Source organism: Staurois parvus, unplaced genomic scaffold, assembly GCF_062004578.1.
Source record: "Staurois parvus isolate SC_StPar_1 unplaced genomic scaffold, SC_StPar_1.0 ptg002222l, whole genome shotgun sequence".
Lineage (NCBI taxonomy): Eukaryota > Metazoa > Chordata > Amphibia > Anura > Ranidae > Staurois > Staurois parvus.
Window position 1 is genome coordinate 275,779 of NW_028320018.1, and position 21,722 is coordinate 297,500.

General features: G+C 41.9%; 1 protein-coding gene across 2 annotated transcripts in view; it reads left to right on the plus strand.

Moving 5' to 3' along the window:
- The window catches only part of GPCPD1 (glycerophosphocholine phosphodiesterase 1), a 103,089-nt gene that overhangs the window by 41,436 nt on the left and 39,931 nt on the right, over nucleotides 1-21,722 (plus strand). For both annotated transcript variants that reach the window (XM_089665506.1, XM_089665507.1), the window contains exons 5-9: nucleotides 657-732; nucleotides 8,288-8,329; nucleotides 9,132-9,255; nucleotides 18,853-19,096; nucleotides 20,572-20,734. In XM_089665506.1, coding sequence (XP_089521632.1) covers nucleotides 657-732; nucleotides 8,288-8,329; nucleotides 9,132-9,255; nucleotides 18,853-19,096; nucleotides 20,572-20,734 — 649 coding nt within the window. The remainder of the gene's footprint in view (nucleotides 1-656; nucleotides 733-8,287; nucleotides 8,330-9,131; nucleotides 9,256-18,852; nucleotides 19,097-20,571; nucleotides 20,735-21,722) is intronic.

The window sequence follows — 21,722 nt, forward strand, 5'->3', positions numbered from 1 at the left end:
CAGAAAACTGACCACTCTGTGATGGATGTGCTCTCATGGATAGTGTGGTCATTTTGAAATAAAAGTAGAGGGACTGGCAAGATCACCTGGTACTTCACACAAAGGAAGCAGCAATACAAAGAGAACAGGACACTTTTTAACACAAGTACATGGTACAAGCAGGATCATATCAGGAATATGAAATGTTGGGTTTACATATTCTTTAATATTTCTTGGATTCAAGATTAATTATGTTGTGCCAAATGTGTTTTGGTTTCTTTGCGTCTTACTTCTGTGCTCCAGCTTTGTAATTGTATTTTTGTTTTGCTTTTTGGCTGTGCCTACTACAGTAATTTCCAACTTCCAAGGGGTTACCACTGCTATGGCACATTCATGCTGGACAAATGTAAAAATGCAAAAAAAGCCATACTTAAAATTCAGCTTTTAAGATGAACTTTTGACTGAGATTGCACTGTCCCTTTGTTCAGGTATAGAAAAATCTTTTCTCATAATTTAGGTGTAGATGCATTGTATCTCTGACAATGATGATTTATCTGGGTGACTGAATGTAACCAGATCTTGCCAGCAGCTCTCATGCCATTCATAATAGGGTAAATATTGGGGTAAAGAGGTGTAATTCTGTACGTGAATGCAGATCTTTAACTTTTAACTTGCAGAACACCGGCGGTCCATGCCAAGTCATAGTTCACAAGTGGGAGACCCATCTACAGCCACGATCAATAAATCCTTTAGGTATGGCCATTTACTGCAAGGGGTCTTGTATCCTATTTCCTACATACATTATGGCGAATGAGTAAAAGTACATAAGGGCTTATTTAATAGGGCAGGGCAAAGGGCAGTAACCCGCATCGTCTTCTGGTTATAATAAGTTGTAAAGATGATTTCTTTTAAACGTAGACCGTGCCTCATCCCTTACATATTCATTTCTTTTAAACATAAAAATCCTTTTGTGGTGGGATTTTTGAGGCACAACTTACACGATGCTCCAGTATATAAAATCAGAAGTTTTATTACAAAATTGTAACACTAAAACAAATTATTTCAAACCATTTCAAAGACTACCCCCATTTGCTATATCTAATTCATCATCATGGTTTTAGATCTTTAATTAGTGGTCCAAACCACTCCAATTTTAATTTCTGTGAACTCGCCAACAGATGATTTTATCGCTCTACGCGTTTCTTGAATACCAATCCACTTCTTCAGGGGCAGGCAATTGGCGGGTGATAAAGAACAGATACTCTAAACAGCATAGAAATCGAAAACGCAATTTTCACAATTCAATACAAAATACTCATATATTACAAGGGCTATGTGTTGACCGAGAGTACCGGAAACTCCTCAGGGGAGATGTTATATGTGTGTTTCAAACGATCCAAGAAGGAGACCCTAAAATAGCACAGCTAATGTAACCTGCCAGGCAACCAAATATTTCCCCCACCAAGGATTACACTGGAGGGGAGTATATCCTTTTGCCACTTCCCCAAATGTTGATGTTATCAAAAAATAAAACCGTAATTGCAAACGTAAAACAACATCTGAATTTATTTTGTAAACCTTCATTCCTATGTAAATGGGCATAAACCTGCAGTTTGAAAAGCTCTGGCAGGTTGATGGTGAACGGAAGAAGCGGTGTTCTGTGCTTTCTCAGGATTTGGTATTTTTGAATCGGGGCTGAGAGCTTGAAGACTCCAAAGAGTACGGAACTTTCAATCCGGTGTCTAAGCTCTCCTGTCTGGAGACCAAGGAAATATCCTCGAGACAGCACTCAATGTGGGAGAGGTGCCATGCCACTGAGAGAGTCTGGGAGACAGGAGCTGAGGCAACTGTCCTTTTCCCCAAATCCAATCACTGTCCAAATCTTGTAGACTTCATCTCCAAGATATGCCCATTTTTAACCTCGGAAACTACTAAGCAACTTATTCACTCCCTTATATCTCGCCTTGACTATTGTAACTCCCTCCTCATTGGCCAACCTCATCGCAGGCTATCCCCTCTTCAGTCTATCCTGAATGCTGCTGCCAGACTTATCCACCTTACTAACTGTTCTGTATCTGCCATCCCTCTGCCAATCCCTCCACTGGCTTCCCATTGCCCAACGAATAAAATTCAAAACATTAACAATAACATATAAAGCCATTTATAACTCCGCCCCAAATTACATCACCAATCTTGTCTCCAAATATCACCCAAACCGTCCTCTTTGCTCCTCGCATGACCCCCTGCTCTCTACCTCCCTTGTCTCGAGGACTTCCCCAGAGCATCCCCCATCCTCTGGAACTCTCTACCCCAATCTACCAGACTATCGCCTACTCAGCCCACTTTTAGGCGATCTCTGAAAACCTATATCTTCAGGGAAACCTATCCTGCCTTCAGCTAATAACGGAATCTTCTATTCCTCCTACCAGTCCATCCCCCACAGTTACTACCTTTTGTGTACCACTAGCCCCTCCCTCTTAGATTGTAAGCTCCAAGGATCAGGCCCTCCTATCCCTCTTGTATTGAACTGTATCGTCGCTGTATTGTCTCCCGTTATATTGTAAAGCGCTGAGCAAACTATATAAATCCTGTATAATAATAATAACTGGGAGACAGTCCAGGAGAGCCAAAGGAATCTGCGAGTCTCGGAAGAGTGAGCTCCCCTGAGCTATCTGGGAAACCTCTGCCTAGAGGCTAAGTGTGGGCACGTGCAGAGAGGTACTGCAGTTAAAGCTGTGCGAGTCTAAGAGCCAGGTTGCTGGGCATTTTTGTTTGGTGTGAAGCTGAAAGCCTTGCGTGGGAAACCTGATGTTCTAAGGACATTCTATTCTATTTCCTTTTAGTAAACGTGGGCTACCAGGCCCTTAACTGTAGTTCCTGTCTGCCATGGACTCATTGTAGAAACGCATCTACCACAAGAGCTGGCATCCCCGATATCGCAATATATGTTGTAGGCATGTCCTCTATATTAAACAAACCTAAAGATAGGGTACCTGCCTGACCCCAAAAAATACAGAAACACATTACCGTCCTCACTGGAAGGAGGGACCAGAGTCTCTATCTAGAGAACCTTTCATGAAAGACATTATTATTATTATACAGGATTTATATAGCACCAACAGCGCAGCGCTTTACAATATAAAGGGAGACAATACAGTTACAATACAATAATAAGAAGAGGCTTAAGAGGGTCCTGCTCATAAGAGCTTACAATCTAATACAAAGACATCGCTAGACATTCCAAATTAACGTAAAGTAGAACTATAGGCAAAACTTTTTTTTGATTCTGGTGAGAGTAAGGGAAGGTTTTGTAGCCATCTACATCGATTACTTTTCTGGGGACAACACAAAATTTGGGATTTTCTTTTTTTACTTTCAGTTTCAATGAGAAGGGTAAACAGGACAAATAGAGATGATGAATCTCTCTGACGGGCGCATAGGCGGCAATAAAAACTTGACAGGGGTTCTAATCCCTCTCCACAGTATCCAAAACTAAAAAAAAAAAAAAAGTCTTGCTTTTAGTTAAACTTTAATTTTACAGGGATTTAGACCCTCACTCACTTTCCTTTTCACTATATATCCCAAAAGCAGACGCCCTGTGGTGATCGAGATGACAAATGTGTTGGTTCTTGACCCGCTGTTGAGCCATCTCGTGACGTCATATCGCATATACTTGACGTCATTGCGGTTCTGAGCGCCGGAGGTGTATATGCTCAGAATCCAATCAGGATTGAGCATGTGCAGGACGCCGCCTGTTCTCGCCAACACCGCACAAGAGAAGGGAAAACCTCTCCACCATCGACATATGCATGAGACGAAGGGCGGACATGCTTTTCTGTGGTGTTTAGAGTATCTGTTCTTTACCACCCCCTATTGCCTACTCCTGAAGAAATGGATTATTAATCAAGAAACGGTTGAGCCATAAAATCATTGGTTGGAGACTTCACAGAACATAAAGTTGGAGTGGTTTAGTCCACTAATTGTTAATTATCTAAACCATGATGATGAATTTGATATGGCAAACAGGGGTAGTCCTTGAAATGTTTGAAATTAATTTGTTTTACTGTTAAAATTTTGTAATAAAAAAAACTTCAGTATATAAAATGGGAAATTTTATGTTTAAAAGAAATGAATATGTATAGGATGTGGCACGGTCCTCATGCCAACATACCATAGAAATTGGAGAGCGAATGCTTATGGGCTACTGCCATTGACAAATCAGGGGAGATTTACTAAACCTGGTGCAGGCAGAATCTGGTGCAGCTGTCCATGGTATCCAGTCAGCTTCTAAAGTCATCTTCAGTTCAACCTCTTCCTGTCCGCCCATTGCACATAGACGGTGGACGGGAAGCTTTGCCAATGCGAGCTAATGTACCTGTATGTCAGCCTGCATCGATGGCTCCTGCACGGCTCACAGAGCACGCACCCCAGAGCCCGGTGATCCGTGTGTCACCCGGACAAAGCGGATTACATTACTGCTGTGTCTGGGCATTCACATGGTGTTTTACCATGTGACTGCTGTGACCAATCACATAGTAAACAATTGAAAGTGAATGTAAGGATCGCTTCTCTCTGCTCCTTGTGAGAGCAGAGAAGCGATCCTGCAATCTGTGAGTGTACAGTCTGACAGGCTACTGTACACTCACAGACTGCTGTTCCAGCCACGCTAGTGTCCCTGGTCAGTGCCCTAGTATATACATAATAAAACATGCAGCCAACCCCTGTCACCTTTCCCAGTGTGCACAAAAACACCCCAATATGCCATACCAATGTCCTGATCACCACCATACCAGTACCCTGATCACCACTATACTCCAAACCAACACCCTGATCGCTGCCATATGCCATACTAGCATCCTGATCACCGCCATACCAGCATCCTGATTACTGCCATGCCCCATACCAGTGTCCTGATTACTGCCATGCCCCATACCAGCGTCCTGATTACAGCCATGCCCCATACCAGCGTCCTGATTACAGCCATGCCCCATACCAGCGTCCTGATTACTGCCATGCCTTATACCAGCGTCCTGATAACCACCATGCCCCATACCAGTGTCCTGATTACTGCCATGCCTTATACCAGCATCCTGATAACCACCATGCCCCATACCAGTGTGCTGATTAATGCCATGCCCCATACCAGCATCCTGATAACCACCATGCCCCATGCCAGCGTCCTGATTACAGCCATGCCCCATACCAGCATCCTGATCACCGCCATACCCCATACCAGCATCCTGATCACCGCCATGCCCCATACCAGCATCCTGATCACCGCCATACCCCATACCAGCATCCTGATCACCCCCATGCCCCATACCAGCATCCTGATCACCGCCATGCCCCATACCAATGTCTTGATCACTGCCATATGCCATACCAGCATCCTGATCATTGCCATACCCCATACCAGCATCCTGACTACTGCCATACAGGCATCCTGATCACCCCCATACCAGCATGCTGACTACTGCCATACCAACATCCTGATCACCTCCATACCAGTGTCCTAATCACCCCCATACCAGCATCTTGACTACTGCCATACCAGCATCCTGATCACCACCATACCAGCGTCCGGCATTTTAGGGTCTCAATTGATCAGTTTTTAAATATATATCCCACAGTTCGTAGACTCTATAGTTTTCACACAGACTATAATATACAGTGTTTGGGGTTATTTTTACCCCCAAAATGTAGCAGAATACATTTTGGCCTACATTTATGAAAGAAAAATGATTTGCAAACTTTTAAAACAAAAACGGAGCAAAAAATTATTTAATTTTTTTCACAATTTTGTTTTTTTTTTCCATTTGTATAGCAAAAAAATAAAAACAACCCAGTGGTGATTAAATACCACCAAATGAAAGCTCTGTCTCAAAAAATGGATCAAAATTTCATAAGGTTACAGTGTTGCATGACTGAGTAATTGTCAATTAAAGTGTGATTTGTGCTGAAAGCTGAAAATTGTCCTGACTGGAAGGGGGTGAAAGTGTCCGGACTTGAAGTGGTTAAGCTTTGACCATAAAACCTAGAAGCGGATTGGTTTCTATGCAGAGCTGCTCATTCTGTGTGCACCAGTTTTAGTAAATCTCCCCCCTAGTAATTTTACTTGTTATGTCTTCTAAAATAAGCCTGATCGGACACTGTGACGATCCTGTGCACACGGTGCTTTAGGCTGCTTTCACACTGAGGAGTTTTTCAAGCGTTTTTGTGTTTTAAAAAAAAAAAAAAAAAGCCTGAAAAGCTCAAGAAAACTGCTTCCCTATGTATGTGAATGTATATCTGTGTATGTTTTCACACTGAGGCGTTGAGGTGTAAAAACTCCAGCTTGCAGCATCTTTGGGGCATATTTGAGGAGTAAAAAAAAAAAAAACACCCCAAAAATGCCTCTTCCCATTCATATCAATGGAAAATGCCTGAAAAGCGCCTTAAAAACACCACCTCTGAGAAGCATTTTTGATGCAGTTTTTAATTCACGTGTCCTTTTGTGGCGGATCAGTGTGAAAGTAACCTTACGGTGACATTTTATTTACAGCTTCCATATATTTGGATTTGTCATATTTAAAGTATTGATCCAAATGTCGGGAAACTAGATATCTTCTGTTCGGATGAGAAGAATAGCACAAAGTTATTAAAAGGGAAAACCGAGCTTGACGACACCTGCAATGAGGTTTCTGATGAATGAACTCATGAGTTGTCAAGTCTCAGGAGTAAGAAAGTTAAAGCGAATGGTTTTTATGCAGATTACTAGTCACAATGTACTGTACTGCCCAGCCGCAGCAGCTGTCAGAGTATCATAGTTTGACAGGCTGCTGGCAGTGGGGTTGGCTCCTGCAAGGCTCACAGAGCACTCACTCCAGGGCCCGGTTATCAGTGTGTCACCCGGACAAAACGTATCACGTTACCACTGTGTCTGGGCAATCACATGGTGTTTTATCATGTGACTGCTGTGACCAATCACAGCCCTCACATAGTAAACAATGGAAAGCGAATGTAAAGATTGCTTCTCTCTGCTCCTTGTGAGAGCAGAGAAGCGATCCTGCAGTCTGTGAGTGTACTGGGGGTGTGCAGGTGCCCTCCAGTTTCAGCTAAGCACCGAAGCCTCATGCAACCTGCGTACATAAGGCTTTTGTTTAAATCTGCCAGGTTCTCTTTAAAGGATACGTTCACCTTTCATAACATGTTACGAAATGGCTAGCCCCCTGCACAAACCCAGCCCATTCATTGCATTTCAGTTCTTTCAATTATGGAAGCTCAGCATCACGTATAGGTGTTGCCTAGGGTGGTCTGCGAGCGAATATATCCTACCTTGGAACTCCCACTCCTCTACCTTGGAGCGCCCACTCCCCTACCTTGGAGCGCTCACTCCTCTACCTTGGAACGCCCACTCCTCTACCTTGGAGCGCCCGCTCCCCTACCTTGGAGCGCCCGCTCCCCTACCTTGGAGCGCCCGCTCCCCTACCTTGGAGCGCCCGCTCCCCTACCTTGGAGCGCCCGCTCCCCTACCTTGGAGCGCCCGCTCCCCTACCTTGGAGCGCCCGCTCCCCTACCTTGGAGCGCCCGCTCCCCTACCTTGGAGCGCCCGCTCCTCTACCTTGGAGCGCCCGCTCCCCTACATTGGAACGCCCGCTCCCCTACCTTGGAACGCCCACTCCTCCATACTGATCTCCACCCATCAAGGCATTTTGATATTTGCAGAACTCCTGCCAAGAGCCAGCCCAATGCTTTCATCAGGGCTGAGGGCTTTTGACAGCAGTACTGAGGCAGGGGGCTGTGATGTTTTCTGGAAGCTGTGTACAACATCCTATCAGCCCCTCCTAACAGCCATGATCTGCCTGTGTTGTATAGAGAAGCACTGTGACTCTGATGTCAGTGGGTCTTCAATAAAGTATGTAATTAAAAATGGAAATTATTTAAAATTTCATTAGCATGTTGTCGAAGGGGAAGGAGACCAAGGAAGGCAAAATATAAGCAGATTAAACTTCAGCTTTAAAGAAACCCTTTCCATATAATAACCGCTTTGCTTCATCTTCCCCTTGTGTAGCAAAACAAATGTGGTTTTTTTTTTTCATGTTATCATCCACTTCAAATACTCACTGGGACCCCTTGCACAACATTTTAATGAAATAGGCCAGAATGGTCTGCCAAACCTTTGGTGGCAGTGGTATAGTGCGGAAAGGGGGCAGCAGATGGGTAACCTCCATGTTATTCCTAGAACTTGATGTCTCTATCCGTAAAAACATTTAAATTTTTTAAATGCATAAATTGTTTGTTTTTCTTTGCTCTTATATAATATCTGCAGATAATGAAACTTGCATAGATGATGGAGATTTTGGACTTCACAGTAAGTAAAACTATCTTTTATCATTTGTAATTGCTGTGGTGCATGTATATGCAGTGCAAGAAAGGGCTTGGAGAAATAAATAAATCGTAAAATAATAAAAATTATTTTTTATGATGTCCCTGCTACATAAGTAGGCCACAGAGTCCGCCAAAGGTTATTTTATGCAATAGTTGGCCACATTTCTAGCTTTTATGGAACTGATTTATAAATAAAATGTATAGAAACCCTTCCTTTCTAGGAATATATATGCTGATAACACTAGAAGAGAAGATTTTAGTACAGTCCGGATCCGGTCCACCATTTAGTGATGCCTGCCATACAGAGTTGTCCAGAATGCTTAAAGACAGCTGAAAAGATAATTGGTGTCTTGCTGCCGGACTTGGCAACTGACGTTGGTCCTTAAACTATGCAGGCAGCATCAAATAAGACCTCAGTCAGCCACAGCTCAAGGAACCCCTAGCAACATCTGGAGGAACCCAAGATTTCCGTGGCACCCTGGATGAAAATGGCTGCACTGTACTTTAAATAAATGAAAGAAAAATAGTAATGTAGGGGGGAGAAGCTGGGAACTGGTGCGAAGATTTCCTCACCAGAGACAAATTAAGTCATTGACTTCTCCCCCCCCCCCCCCCCTTTTTTTTTTTAATTAATCTGTCAAACACAATAATCTGAGTTTTGGGTGGACTGACTCTTTACGGTCACTGAGCAGTTGTACAAGCAATGCATTTTTTTTTAAATCTGATTTAATATGAACATGTTTAGGTTGTTTGTTGCAACTGATAACTTTCATCTACTTTGCCAGATGGTGTTGAAACAGTGGATTCCGGATGGCTGACATGTCAGACTGAGCTTAGATTACGTCTACATTTTTCTGAAAAGCAACCTGTTTCTATATCCAAGAAAAAATTGAAAAAGTCTAGGTTTAGGTATGGTGATAAATCAGTCTATTTTTTTTTAAAGTATAAATTGCTTGCCGTAGACGTCAACTAATGCTGTTTGTACAGACCTGAGAAGCAGACCTGGGGAAGGTGAAGGGCAGGTCTATTCTATCTAATGTATTCTATCTAATCTATCTATCTATCTATCTATCTATCTAATCTATCTTATCTATCCTATCTATCCTTACTATCCTATCTATCCTATCTATCCATCTATCCTATCTATCCATCTATCCTATCTATCCTTACTATCCTATCTATCCTATCTATCTATCCTATCTATCTAGCTATCTATCTATCCTATCTATCTATCCTATCTATCCTATCTATCTATCCTATCTATCTATCCTATCTATCCTATCTATCTATCTATCCTATCTATCTATCCTATCTATCTATCCTATCTATCTATCCTATCTATCTATCCTATCTATCTATCCTATCTATCTATCCTATCTATCTATCCTATCTATCTATCCTATCTATCTATCCTATCTATCTATCCTATCTATCTATCCTATCTATCTATCCTATCTATCTATCCTATCTATCTATCCTATCTATCTATCCTATCTATCTATCTATCCTATCTATCTATCCTATCTATCTATCCTATCTATCCTATCTATCCTATCTATCTATCCTATCTATCCTATCTATCCTATCTATCCTATCTATCCTATCTATCCTATCTATCCATCCTATCCATCCTATCCATCCTATCCATCCTATCCATCCTATCCATCCTATCCATCCTATCCATCCTATCCATCCTATCCATCCTATCCATCCTATCCATCCTATCCATCCTATCCATCCTATCTATCCTATCTATCCTATCTATCCTATCTATCCTATCTATCCTATCTATCCTATCTATCCTATCTATCCTATCTATCCTATCTATCCTATCTATCCTATCTATCCTATCTATCCTATCTATCCTATCTATCCTATCTATCCTATCTATCCTATCTATCCTATCTATCCTATCTATCCTATCTATCCTATCTATCCTATCTATCCTATCTATCCTATCTATCCTATCTAATTTTATTTTAACCATTCTTTCGGAACTGGTCTATGTGGCAAACTTACCTTTTGTCCTATGGCTGTTTACATTTGCACTTAATGGTGGTTAAATGGATAAAATGGAGTTTATAAAGCGCCATTACATCTAAATGGCTGATCTGTGATACTTGTTTGCCTGCAGGTAACTCTGGGAATAGTGTTTTAAGTCTGGGTTCACACTGATGCGGTGCGGAATTTGCAGCTTTTTCAGTGCAAATTCTGCACCGCATCAGCATCGCACCCCGTTCATGCAAACCACTGCGGGTGTTTATGTTAACAACACTCAAAAAGCAGTTCGCAAAACGTGGTGCCATGTGCAGAATTGGATCGCCTGGGTGTGAATACCTATGTGGTCCGATTCTAGTGCGGACCCAAAAAAAGAGTTCTGCACGTTTTAGGTACGGGTGCGGTGCGAATAGAGCCATAAAAAATGTCCGGCTCCAATCACACTGCACACAAATCGCATGTGATTTGCACAGGCATGCGGTGCGGTTCCTGTGCGAATCACATGTGATATACCGCACCGCATATATGTGAACCCGGGCTAAATCTGCTCTTGATGTAACAGGATATATTTCTATTTATATAGATATATTTCTATGGTTAGCCATGGCCTGATAGTCAAGTACAGAAATTCCTAGGTCAAGCATCTGCAGTGCCTCTTTGTAAGCAGAAGCCCATCCTTTTACTCTTCTTTTTGGAAGAAGAAAAGCTAACTATCCTTGAAACAGATCTACAAGTAAATTAGTGTAGTGCAGCTAATAGTAAGTTCAGTAAACTCCATGAGCCGTGGTAAAATCACATCCCCATTGCTACGTGACAAATACGGTATATCCAGTTCTCCAAAAGTGCTGAAATTGGGCAGCCAAATCTGATCACTTATATCCCCCTTCGCGGTCCTTCTCTGGCTCCAGGGGCTGTTTACTCTCTTATGCGGGACAAAACCATTCGTCAAAAAGCATGGGTATGCATAGAAAAGACGCATAATGTTCTCCATATAAAACAATTTAATGTAGCCGAATAGATTAGAATAACTAACAGTTAAAATGCAGCAAGACTTTTACTATTGAATATTGCCAGCTCACCACACACAGAACTCAAAGATGGCCGCAGCATGACGTTACAGGTTCGGCTCTGCCCCCTTTACGCTTTACATCTTGTGAGTAGGTCAAAACTGCCCATTAATGGATCTTTTCTTTTTTTTTTTTCTTCTTCAAATCGGCTAGCGAGCTTTTTAAAAGAAAACAAATGGATTCCCTTCACAGAATTTAGGCAGATGGAGGAATTGTCCCTCCTGTGCTATTGTATTCTAACAGCAGGGACTTCTCTACTTTCAGAATACACTGATCAGCAGGCACTGATCAAACAAAAGTTTTTCAATAGTCCCCTTTGAGAGAAGTTGATCATTAGAACGACTTATTTCAGGTCGGAACAGCCATAGATTACAATTTGGCCGACTGAATTTCTCTCCCGCTATAGCCAGCTTAAGTTGCTGTTCGCATTGGCTGAATATTGTAGCAAGATCTGGCTGTTTTTTTCTAGGATGGGTCAATATTGCCTCACCCATCTGTGAGAATTTGATCTCAACTATTCCATCTATAAGGGCATGGGTTAACGGGCTTTTGTTTGAACCAGAACTACTTCTTTTCATACAAGTCAGTGGTGATGCAGCTTGAGGCAAGTTGCTCCAGCTTACAAGGAGGTCAAATATAGGTCATAAGGAGATCAGTTGCAGGTCAGATGGAACAGTCAGCGAATTTTGAATGACTTTGACACAGACTCCAAGCCCCGTAACATAGGCCTGGGGGGGGCATAGAATTGTCTTAGGTGTGTCCCTATAGCTACTGGTCTTAATGGATTAAACCCAGTCTGCCAGAGACAGTTCTTCCTTCTGACACCTTTACAAAGGAGACCCATTGCCATTAGCAGCACCGTTTCTGGTATATCAGAGTAAGGAGACATTTCAACTTTGATGAAAGGCTATTATTTTTTAATACAGAGGCTGTACGCACTTTCTTCCAGTGTAGGGGAATCTGAACACCTCTGAAGATCTTGTCTGATGGATACGGGTTCTAAATGCTTAAAACAAAGGAATGGATCACCATAGATTGACCCTGGTGTGTTGCGGTCTGTGTACAGCTCTTTGATCTTTGCATTTTATTTTCTTTAGTTCAGTGCAATTAAAAGATCATTTTCATGGCTGGAATGTATATTCTTTAGTTAGAAGTAGATTTCAACCAACCTGCCATCTGCTGAGAACTGTACAAACAGCATTACTAAACCCAAATAATTTGCCAATTAGAACTACAATTTACTACGTTTTAGATGGAACTTGCCACAGACAGCACTACAGTTCATGTATACTATAGACCAGTGGTCTCCAAATTGTGGCCCAGGGGCCAGATGTGGCCCTTTTGCTGGACTTTATCCAGCCCTTTGGGCACCATTTCATTCACTGACACCAATAATGGGGCACCATTGCTCCCAAAGACATTAATATTGGGCACCATTTCTCCCCTCAATACCAATGATGGGGCACTATTCCTCCCACTGATACCAATGGTGGGGCACTATTCCTCCCACTGATACCAATGATAAGGCACTATTCCTCCCACTGACACCAATGATAAGGCACTATTCCTCCCACTGATACCAATGATAAGGCACTATTCCTCCCACTGATACCAATGACGGGGCACTATTCCTCCCACTGATACCAATGATGGGGTACTATTCCTCCCACTGATACCAATGATGGGGCACTATTCCTCCCACTGACACCAATGACGGGGCACTATTCCTCCCACTGATACCAATGATGGGGCACTATTCCTCCCACTGATACCAATGATGGGGCACTATTCCTCCCACTGATACCAATGATGGGGCACTATTCCTCCCACTGATACCAATGATGGGGCACTATTCCTCCCACTGATACCAATGATGGGGCACTATTCCTCCCACTGATACCAATGATGGGGCACTATTCCTCCCACTGATACCAATGATAAGGCACTATTCCGCCCTTGAATATCAACAAAGGGGTATCGTGGCTCCCATTTAATACCAACAATTGAGCACTATTCCTCCCACCAATACCAATGTTGAGGCATTGTTTACTCTCACTAATGTTGGGGACAGCCTGACATGCCCCCCCCCCTTCTTAAGCCAGATCAGTCAGTAAAATGGCTTACAAGGTTTGTAGACCCCTGCTATAGACCCTTAAAGAAAACCTATTGGGTAAATTACTTTGCCACATAATTGGATTCAGTGGACCTGGGAGGCCCTTTGCCTAATTTGGAAATAAGTTGTCCACCTCTTGAACTGAAGTTTGACCCTTGCACTTTTAACTGTATAGAGCCTCTGTGGTCGCAGAAGTAAGGCTTGATTCCAAAGGTGGACAGGTTTTGTCACCAAGTTGGACAGAAGCCTAGGCCTTCTGTGCAGCAGTGCACAGAATCCAAGCACTTTCCAGGTTCCTAGGTATGGATTGGAGGATTTGTGTTGATAATCATTGATGTACCTGTTGGGTTCACTTTAATAATATGAAGATTGTAGTGGGTTACATATGAGTTTAAATCTTCACATAATATGTAACCTTGTTTGCATTTAATCTGAGAGGATTAAATTAATTGCATTCTCAAAGCATTCCAAAGCAATTAAAATACTATTAAACACTCAGTAGAAAAATGTTCATATGTAAACAAACAGGGCTGACCACATTCCATGTAGTGTGACAGCTAATAAACCCACATGAGCAAAATATGTGCTGCGTAATAAAAGTCATTTACCTATAACAACCAGAGAGATGCCACTAAATTTTCATAAATAATCAAACATCCCGTCAAATGTTAACTTGGATACACATCGTGTTGAGGATTTTAAACTCTTAAATGTCTACTGTTATATTTACAGGCTTAAATAGCATTATTAACCATTTGCCGCCCGCCCTATGGCCGAATGGCGGCCGGCAAATGTCATCAGCGTTCTGGGTGGACGCCATATGGCGTCCTCCCGCACATGCGCAGATTGCGCTCCTGCAGAGCCGCGCAGCGGCGCGATTTGTCACCGGCCGTGTTCCTTGGACACGGCCGATGACAGATCTGAGTATCACAGCAGGTCACATGACAGTTGTATACAATGGATGGCTTCATTCATGCCATCCATTGTATACTAGTGCCTAGCTGTGAATGGTCGCAGCTAATCACATGCACATGTCATGTGATTAGCTGTGGCCAAATCACAGCTAAGCACAAAAAAAAAACCCTAAATGAATCGATGTCATTCAGGTAAATGCTTGCTTATAGCAAAGTAATTCTTTGCTATAAGCAAATTGTGTAAAAAAACAAAAAATACTGATCACTTCCCCAAAGTAGTACAATGGTAACATTGTACTACTTTGGTCATAGTGAAATATGAAAAAAACATCTTAAAAAAAAGAAAAAAATAATAATATAAAAAACAAAAAAAAAAAAAAAAAAATATATATATATATATATATATATATATATTATTTTTTTTTTTTTTTTTTTTTTTTTTTTCATACTGTCACCAGTCAGTGTCCCTGATCACCGCCCTGCCAGTTATATGATGACGCTGTACTGCACTGGTGACAGTATGTAAAAAAAAAAATTGTGAAACTAATTTTTTTAATTTTTTCTTTTTCTGAAAAATTATGACAAAAAAAATACAACTTCAAAAAACTTGCCATGCCTCTTATGAAGTACGTCGGACTGTCTACTTTGCAAAAAGGGGTCATTTGGGGGATATCTGTACTGTTCTGACATTTGGGGGATATCTGTACTGTTCTGACATTCTTGGACCTCAAGAAATTAGATTGGCTGTCAGTACTTCAGGATTGATCAATTTTCAGATCTATACCATAGTTTGTGAACTCTATAACTTTCCTACAAACTAAAAAATACATCCTAATTTGGGTTATTTTCACCAAAGACATGTAGCAGAATACATCTCAGCCTAAATTTATGAAGAACAATTATTTATTTGCAAACTTTTATAACAGAAACAAAGAAAAACGTGGGTTTTTTTTTCAAAATTTTGGTCTTTTTTTTTTAATTTAGCAAAAAATAAAAACCCCAGCGGTGATTAAATACCAGCAAAAGAAAGCTCTAGTTGTGTGAAGAAAATGATAACATTTCAGTTTGGGTACAATGTTGTATGACCGCGCAATTGTCATTCAAAGTGTGAGAGCGCTGAAACCTGAAAACTGGCCTGGGCGGGAAGGTGTAAAATTGCCCGGTATGGAAATGGTTAAACATATTATTGCCCCTGTTATTTTGTTGTTAAAGTGGTTGTAAACATGTATACCCAGTGAAGTGACTAGCCTCAGGTGATACACAGAGATTAAACAAATCCGCCTACATAAGATGTACCTGTTTATCTGCTTTCCTTTCTGCTCTACAGCCATTCAAAATGCAGAATTTCCCTTTTAATTTGGACTACAAGAGGGGGAAATGTCCTCCGTTTTTTTTTTTGGTGGGACTTTAACGGCACAATTTACTTGTATGATAAATTTCAACAATTGAAAAGAGATTTTTTTTATAAAACAGTATGAAATTTTATTTTTACAATCTTCAAAAATAAATATAAAGCTACAATACATATTACGGCGGTGTCATCAGAGATGGTATTGCATATCTAATCATGGATCATGCATGGTTCGCACTTGACGCGTTTCATCAACAAAAATCTCTTCTTCAGAAGCGCTCAAGAAGTGACGTATGATTACATGTGAGGTAAAAACCGCCTGGAAATATTAAGAACAAATTGTTATGTGAACACAGCCATGGATCTCAGGCAAAAATGATGAACCAAAAATTAATAAAGAAAAAACTGAGACCAGTGGATGAAAAATGGCACCCAAACGCCTCCTGAAGGGGCCCCGCCCAAATGTACCATCAACAAGATTACCTACTGGTTGGTACTGATAGGGCAGTGCTACTATGAGTGCGAAGTGATGACCACAAGCAATTTGCGTGAGAAAGTGTTGGCTCACAGCCATCAAGCATGCTTCTTTGGATAGACCTGGTCATCAACACTTTCTCACGCAAATTCTTTGTGGTCATCACTTCGCACTTTGTGTATTATATCCCTTCCTCTCTCTATTAATTTGGACTAAGACTGGACGGGTTTAACAATCTTCAGAGTTAGGGATCCCCTCACTTCCTTAAAACTTTTCCTCCATTGGTATATATGCCATAGAGAATATTAAGGCACTATATTTTTATCTGCTTTTAAAACATTTATTAAACATAAAGTAGTGCACTCACATGCTGATAAAATCACTTTAAGATCTACAGTGTTTGCTAGCATTCAGTTAAGTATACTTGCTGTGTGACTGCCTGTCTCCTTAAGCGTCGTGACGTCAGAGCTCCTCCAGATTCCCTCTCAGGGTTTTGTTTGCTCACATTTGCAAATACATGCGTAAACCACATTCTCGCGTCAAGGGTCCTCTGTTTACTGTGGACCTAACTCTAAAATTTCCAGAGCCTCCATAGTAGGAGCGCATATATCAATGGATAGGTTAAGGGCAGGCGTGCCAGGAGGAGCCCATCCCTCTTTAAAGGTACAGGGACGCACGTGACGCCCAGCTATAGCAAAATGACCGTAAAGGCACCCAGTGCTTCCCTGTGTCCAAATTAGTCAAGTACACAAAAAATGGCAACCGTCCCAACCTTTAACCAGGTGCACATGGAAGGGCAATGCACATCACGAACAAAGGATTTCCTAGCAACTCTTACTAGCCAGCCTGCAAAGCAACTAATCTGGCCCTGTCTAACAGTTTGAGTTAAAAACAGAGGGTTTTTCTTGCACACATTTGCAAATTTCACTTGGGAAATCCTTTGTTTGTTTGTGATGTGCATTGGCCTTCCATGTGCACCTTACTGCTAAGGCTGGTTATAGGTTGGGACAGTTGCCATTTTTTTGTGTAGTTAAAACTAGTGTGCGCAAAATCTGGTGCAGCTCTGCAGAGAAACCAATCAACTTCCAGGTTTTTTTTTTCAAAGCATAATTGAACACGCTGAAGTTAGAAGCTGATTGACTGCCATGCACAGCTGCACCAGATTTTGCATGCTTCAGTTTTAGGAAATCAACCCTATAGGGTAGACAAATATCAATTCTCGTGAATGTGCTGTTTTTTTTGTTTTTTTTTCTTTGCAGATCAACGTATTCATGAGAATTCACAACTGGTGATTCACATGGAAATTAGCGGGTCTAAATAACATCAATAAAAAAAAATTGCTAGTTCATCACTGTGACTGATATCATCCTTTTTTCATTCAAACCGTTAACGTGACACATACCATTCTAACATTACCTGTGTATAGAGGCTTTTGTAATGTTCCTTTTTCTGTTTCACAGCAGTCTGGCAATTTTTAGATAGCAGCTGTGAAAACTCATTGTAGAAATCAGACAATTGAAGTAGAAGTAGAATTCCAGACATACGCTAATGTTAAACCTACTCCCACTCCCATTCTAAACCTATTCTATCTAATCCCCCAATATGAAGCCGGTCCAGTCTAGTCCAAGGAAAAGATCCCTATACTTACCTATTCTGAAGCCGGTCCGGTGCAGTCCAAGGAAAAGATCCCTATACTTACCTATTCTGAAGCCGGTCCGGTGCAGTCCAAGGAAAAGATCCCTATACTTACCTATTCTGAAGCCGGTCCAGTCCAGTCCAAGGAAAAGATCCCTATACTTACCTATTCTGAAGTTAGTCCGGTCCAGTCCAAGGAAAAGATCCCTATACTTGCCTATTCTGTCAGCTGTGGCTTCTGTATAGAGGAGGGGCAGCCGACAACAGATGCCCCATTGTAAGTCTATGGGTGACATCCTTTCCTAGTCCTTTCCAGCCATGGTTTGGTTTTCTCTCCTTCATACAGAAGCTGCCCATGGAGACCAAACCAGATTGGCTTCAGAATAGGCAAGTATAGGGATCTATTCTTAAGAGCTAGTGTGCATTTTTAGAATGGGGGTGGAAGTAGGTTTAGCCTTAGTTATCTGTTGACTGGAATTCCAGTTTAACATCGAAACTCACACACTTTTTGGATACACCATCCATATTTTCCCAATTGGGGAAAAAAGGAATGAATGACGATAAAGTGAAAGTAAATAAAGCAGTTTTTTACATTGAGTTTTTACAGCTGCTATCTAGAGATTGCTAGAGAACTGTGACATGAAAAAAGGACCATTAAAGGGCTCATGACAACACTTATGCACAGGTAGTGGCCCTTGAAGTAAACCCTTACAGGGTCAGTGCTGTACAATACATCCTTTGTTGTCTACATTTAGGTCCCTGGTATGTTAATAAGAGAACATTTTGTGTTCACTGTTATGAGTTTCTAGCAAGAGATTAAAAAAAAGCTGCTTGATTTTCTGGGTTTAAAAAAAAGCATAGAAGGAATTTTATGTGGCGAACTTAAATAATTTACATAAACTGTATGTCTGTACTGACTTCACAGCTGATGTCTTGCTGCTTTGTTCAATTAGGGTGAAGCTGTCACTGGGTGGCCTTGAAGAAGAGGGTGAAGAGGAAGATCAGGATAAGCCCTCCCCTATTTTTCTTCCAAAGATGGCTAGCACGTTTGATATCTCTTTAATAAGCAACACAGAATACAAATCTCGGCATTCCCAGCCAGAATGTGGTTATGCTCTCCAGCAGGACAGATGGACAGAGTTCAGTATACACACCATGGAACCAGACAACTTGGAGTTACTGTTCGACTTTTTCGAAGTGAGCGTTTATTAAAGTTTATTTTTATACGGGGACAACTACATTTGTTCCTGAGGACAGAAGTTGATGGTTACATTGTCAGTCAGGTTGAAAGAAGACAAAAGTCCATCTAGTTCAACCAACATGAAAAAAAAATATATAACCTCCATATACAGAGTTCCACACACTTTTGATTGAAAACGGGGGTGTCAAACTCCATTTCATCATGGGCCGCATCAGCATTATGGCTGCCCACAAAGGAACAGTTGTATCTGTAATACTAGATGGCCGGAGCACCCCCCCCCCCCCACTTACATCAGATGTCAAGAGCTGCCCCACCATCAGAAGTCAAGAGTCCACCACCCTCCCTTACATCACAGTGCACCTCCCTTACCTTGTGCTGATGCTGGGAAGAAGGTGGGGGCAGAGTTGGGAAACATAAAATGCAGGGTCTGGAGGGGGACCAGAGAAGAAATTTATGGTGGATTGGGTATAGGGAGCTTGTAGGAGAGGGTTGAGGAGGATCTGATGGGTGGGTGGGTGTTCATTGATGGGCAGAAACAATAGTGCAGCATGCAAGACTGGATCATGGAAGGGAAAGAAAAGGCAGCAGGAGCACATAATAGCATGGTGGAGGAACACAGCAAAGGGTAAAACTTTGCAAATGGAAAAAGCTCCGTAAGTCCATAAAAGTCCAGCATAAAATCAATTTAGTCCTGCGATCGTTTCCAAGAGCACACTTATGGCAGCCACCCCAGAGTCGACAGCAGCCTTTGTAGTAGTAAGCAAAAAGAAAGAGAGGGGGCGCCATATAAGTGTAGCATTAAATGACATCCACTTGATTAGGAGGCAATTGGCAACTCGCTCAGTAAAATACATCACAGGCATATCTCCACTGAAAACCACTGCCTCTCCCATTTACGTCTCCTTCTTCATGCCTCCCCACGCTTTCTCAAGCCAAAGAAAGGAACAGAGCATGAAGCTCCAAAACGCGTAGCCATGCCCACAGGACAGCCCAGTGTGACGTCAGCTCCTCACCTGCACCCCTGTGGGTGGTTATCGGCACTTCCAGTCCTGACTTACAGCGTCTATAGCTGACTACACAGAGACGGTGACTGCAACAGCGGGAGGAGGCTCAAATGGGAGAGGCAGCAGTTTTCAGTGGAGATATGTCTTTGATATATTTTGCTGAGTGAGTTGCCAATCGTCTCTTAATAAATTGGATGTCATTTAATGCTACACTTAGCTGGCGCCCCCTCGCTTTCTTTTTGTTTAGCATGGTAGAGAAGCATATTAATGAATTATCGGACATTTGATTTGTGCTTTAGAGCCTGTCTAGACTATGACAGCCAAGGGCTGATTTTAGATCTTCCTTGAATTCTAAAATAACACTTGATTTTCCCCTGCAGTCGAGGGAAGAAATGCAATCAGTTTGCTCTTCTATTAAGTTTTTTTTTTTCCTCATTGTTCCTCTTTTTTTCCTGCCCCTCTTATAGGAAGATTTGAGTGAAGCTGTGGTGCAAGGTGACGCACTCCCAGGTCATGTGGGCACTGCTTGTCTGCTGTCGTCCTCCATCATGGAGACAGGGAAAAGCAACGGTATCCTTACACTCCCAATCATGAGCAGGAACGGCAGACAGGCTCTTGGAAAAGTTCGAGGTATCTACTTTACTTGACATTTTTTTTGTTTTTTTTTTTCCCCCAGGATGGGTGTCAGTTGAAACGCACTCCCAGTTTTCTTTTTTTTTTTTTTTTTTTTTTTAATTGTCTGGGCATCTTTTCTGTGGGAAAGAAAAATCTTCAATTTCACACCACAGCCTACATTGTAACAAGCAAACTAAACACCAAGCCCACTCACTTTTTCAGTCTTTGACACAATTTACTATTCTGAAAGGAACAACAGCCTGTCGCTGAATATGCCAACTAGTTCAGACATGGAGGTGTTGTCAGCAACGTGCTCTGCAACTTTGTGCTGTGTGTTGCTTAGAGATGTAAATCCATGCACTAACCACGACATGCAAATATTTATAATGGGCTGGATAGATCATCCTCATTGGAAGTTTAATGTAAACATTTACTCAGAGGGGAATGATGGGAAGTTGGCTCAATTCCAGGTCCAAGGGATATGTATCAAAGGTGTGGTATTCTGATAGTCATGTATTTTTAGAGAGAACAACTATTGTGTTGTTTCAGTTTTACTATACCATTTGTTGATTTTCTCTCATTCAGCCCTAAGCCTGAAAAGAAGAATATCCACTGCTGGCTATTGCGTTAAGGCAGCCATGGCCAATACAGTTGTACTGCTGAACAATGATTGCGTCTGATAGGATGTAGTCATTGCTTGACCAGTAATACACAACCCAATATCACCCACCCAACTTTGTCAGGCTTTTCTTGCTTGTTTGCTGTATTAGAGCATCACAGTGGTTGAATGGGGTTAGTGCCTTGCCGCACTGGGGTTCCTGGTCTGGACTCTGGATGACAGGTCTGTGTCCACTCCGTGTATGCAGACGGACAGACCCCGCTCTGCTCTATGGGCGGCCCGGTGTAAATAGACTTCGCTGTACATTTACACCTGGCTGCCTCCAATCTGGTATGCCCAAACGGAAGAGAACGTAGTCCTCCATTATTTATTTATTTTATAGCA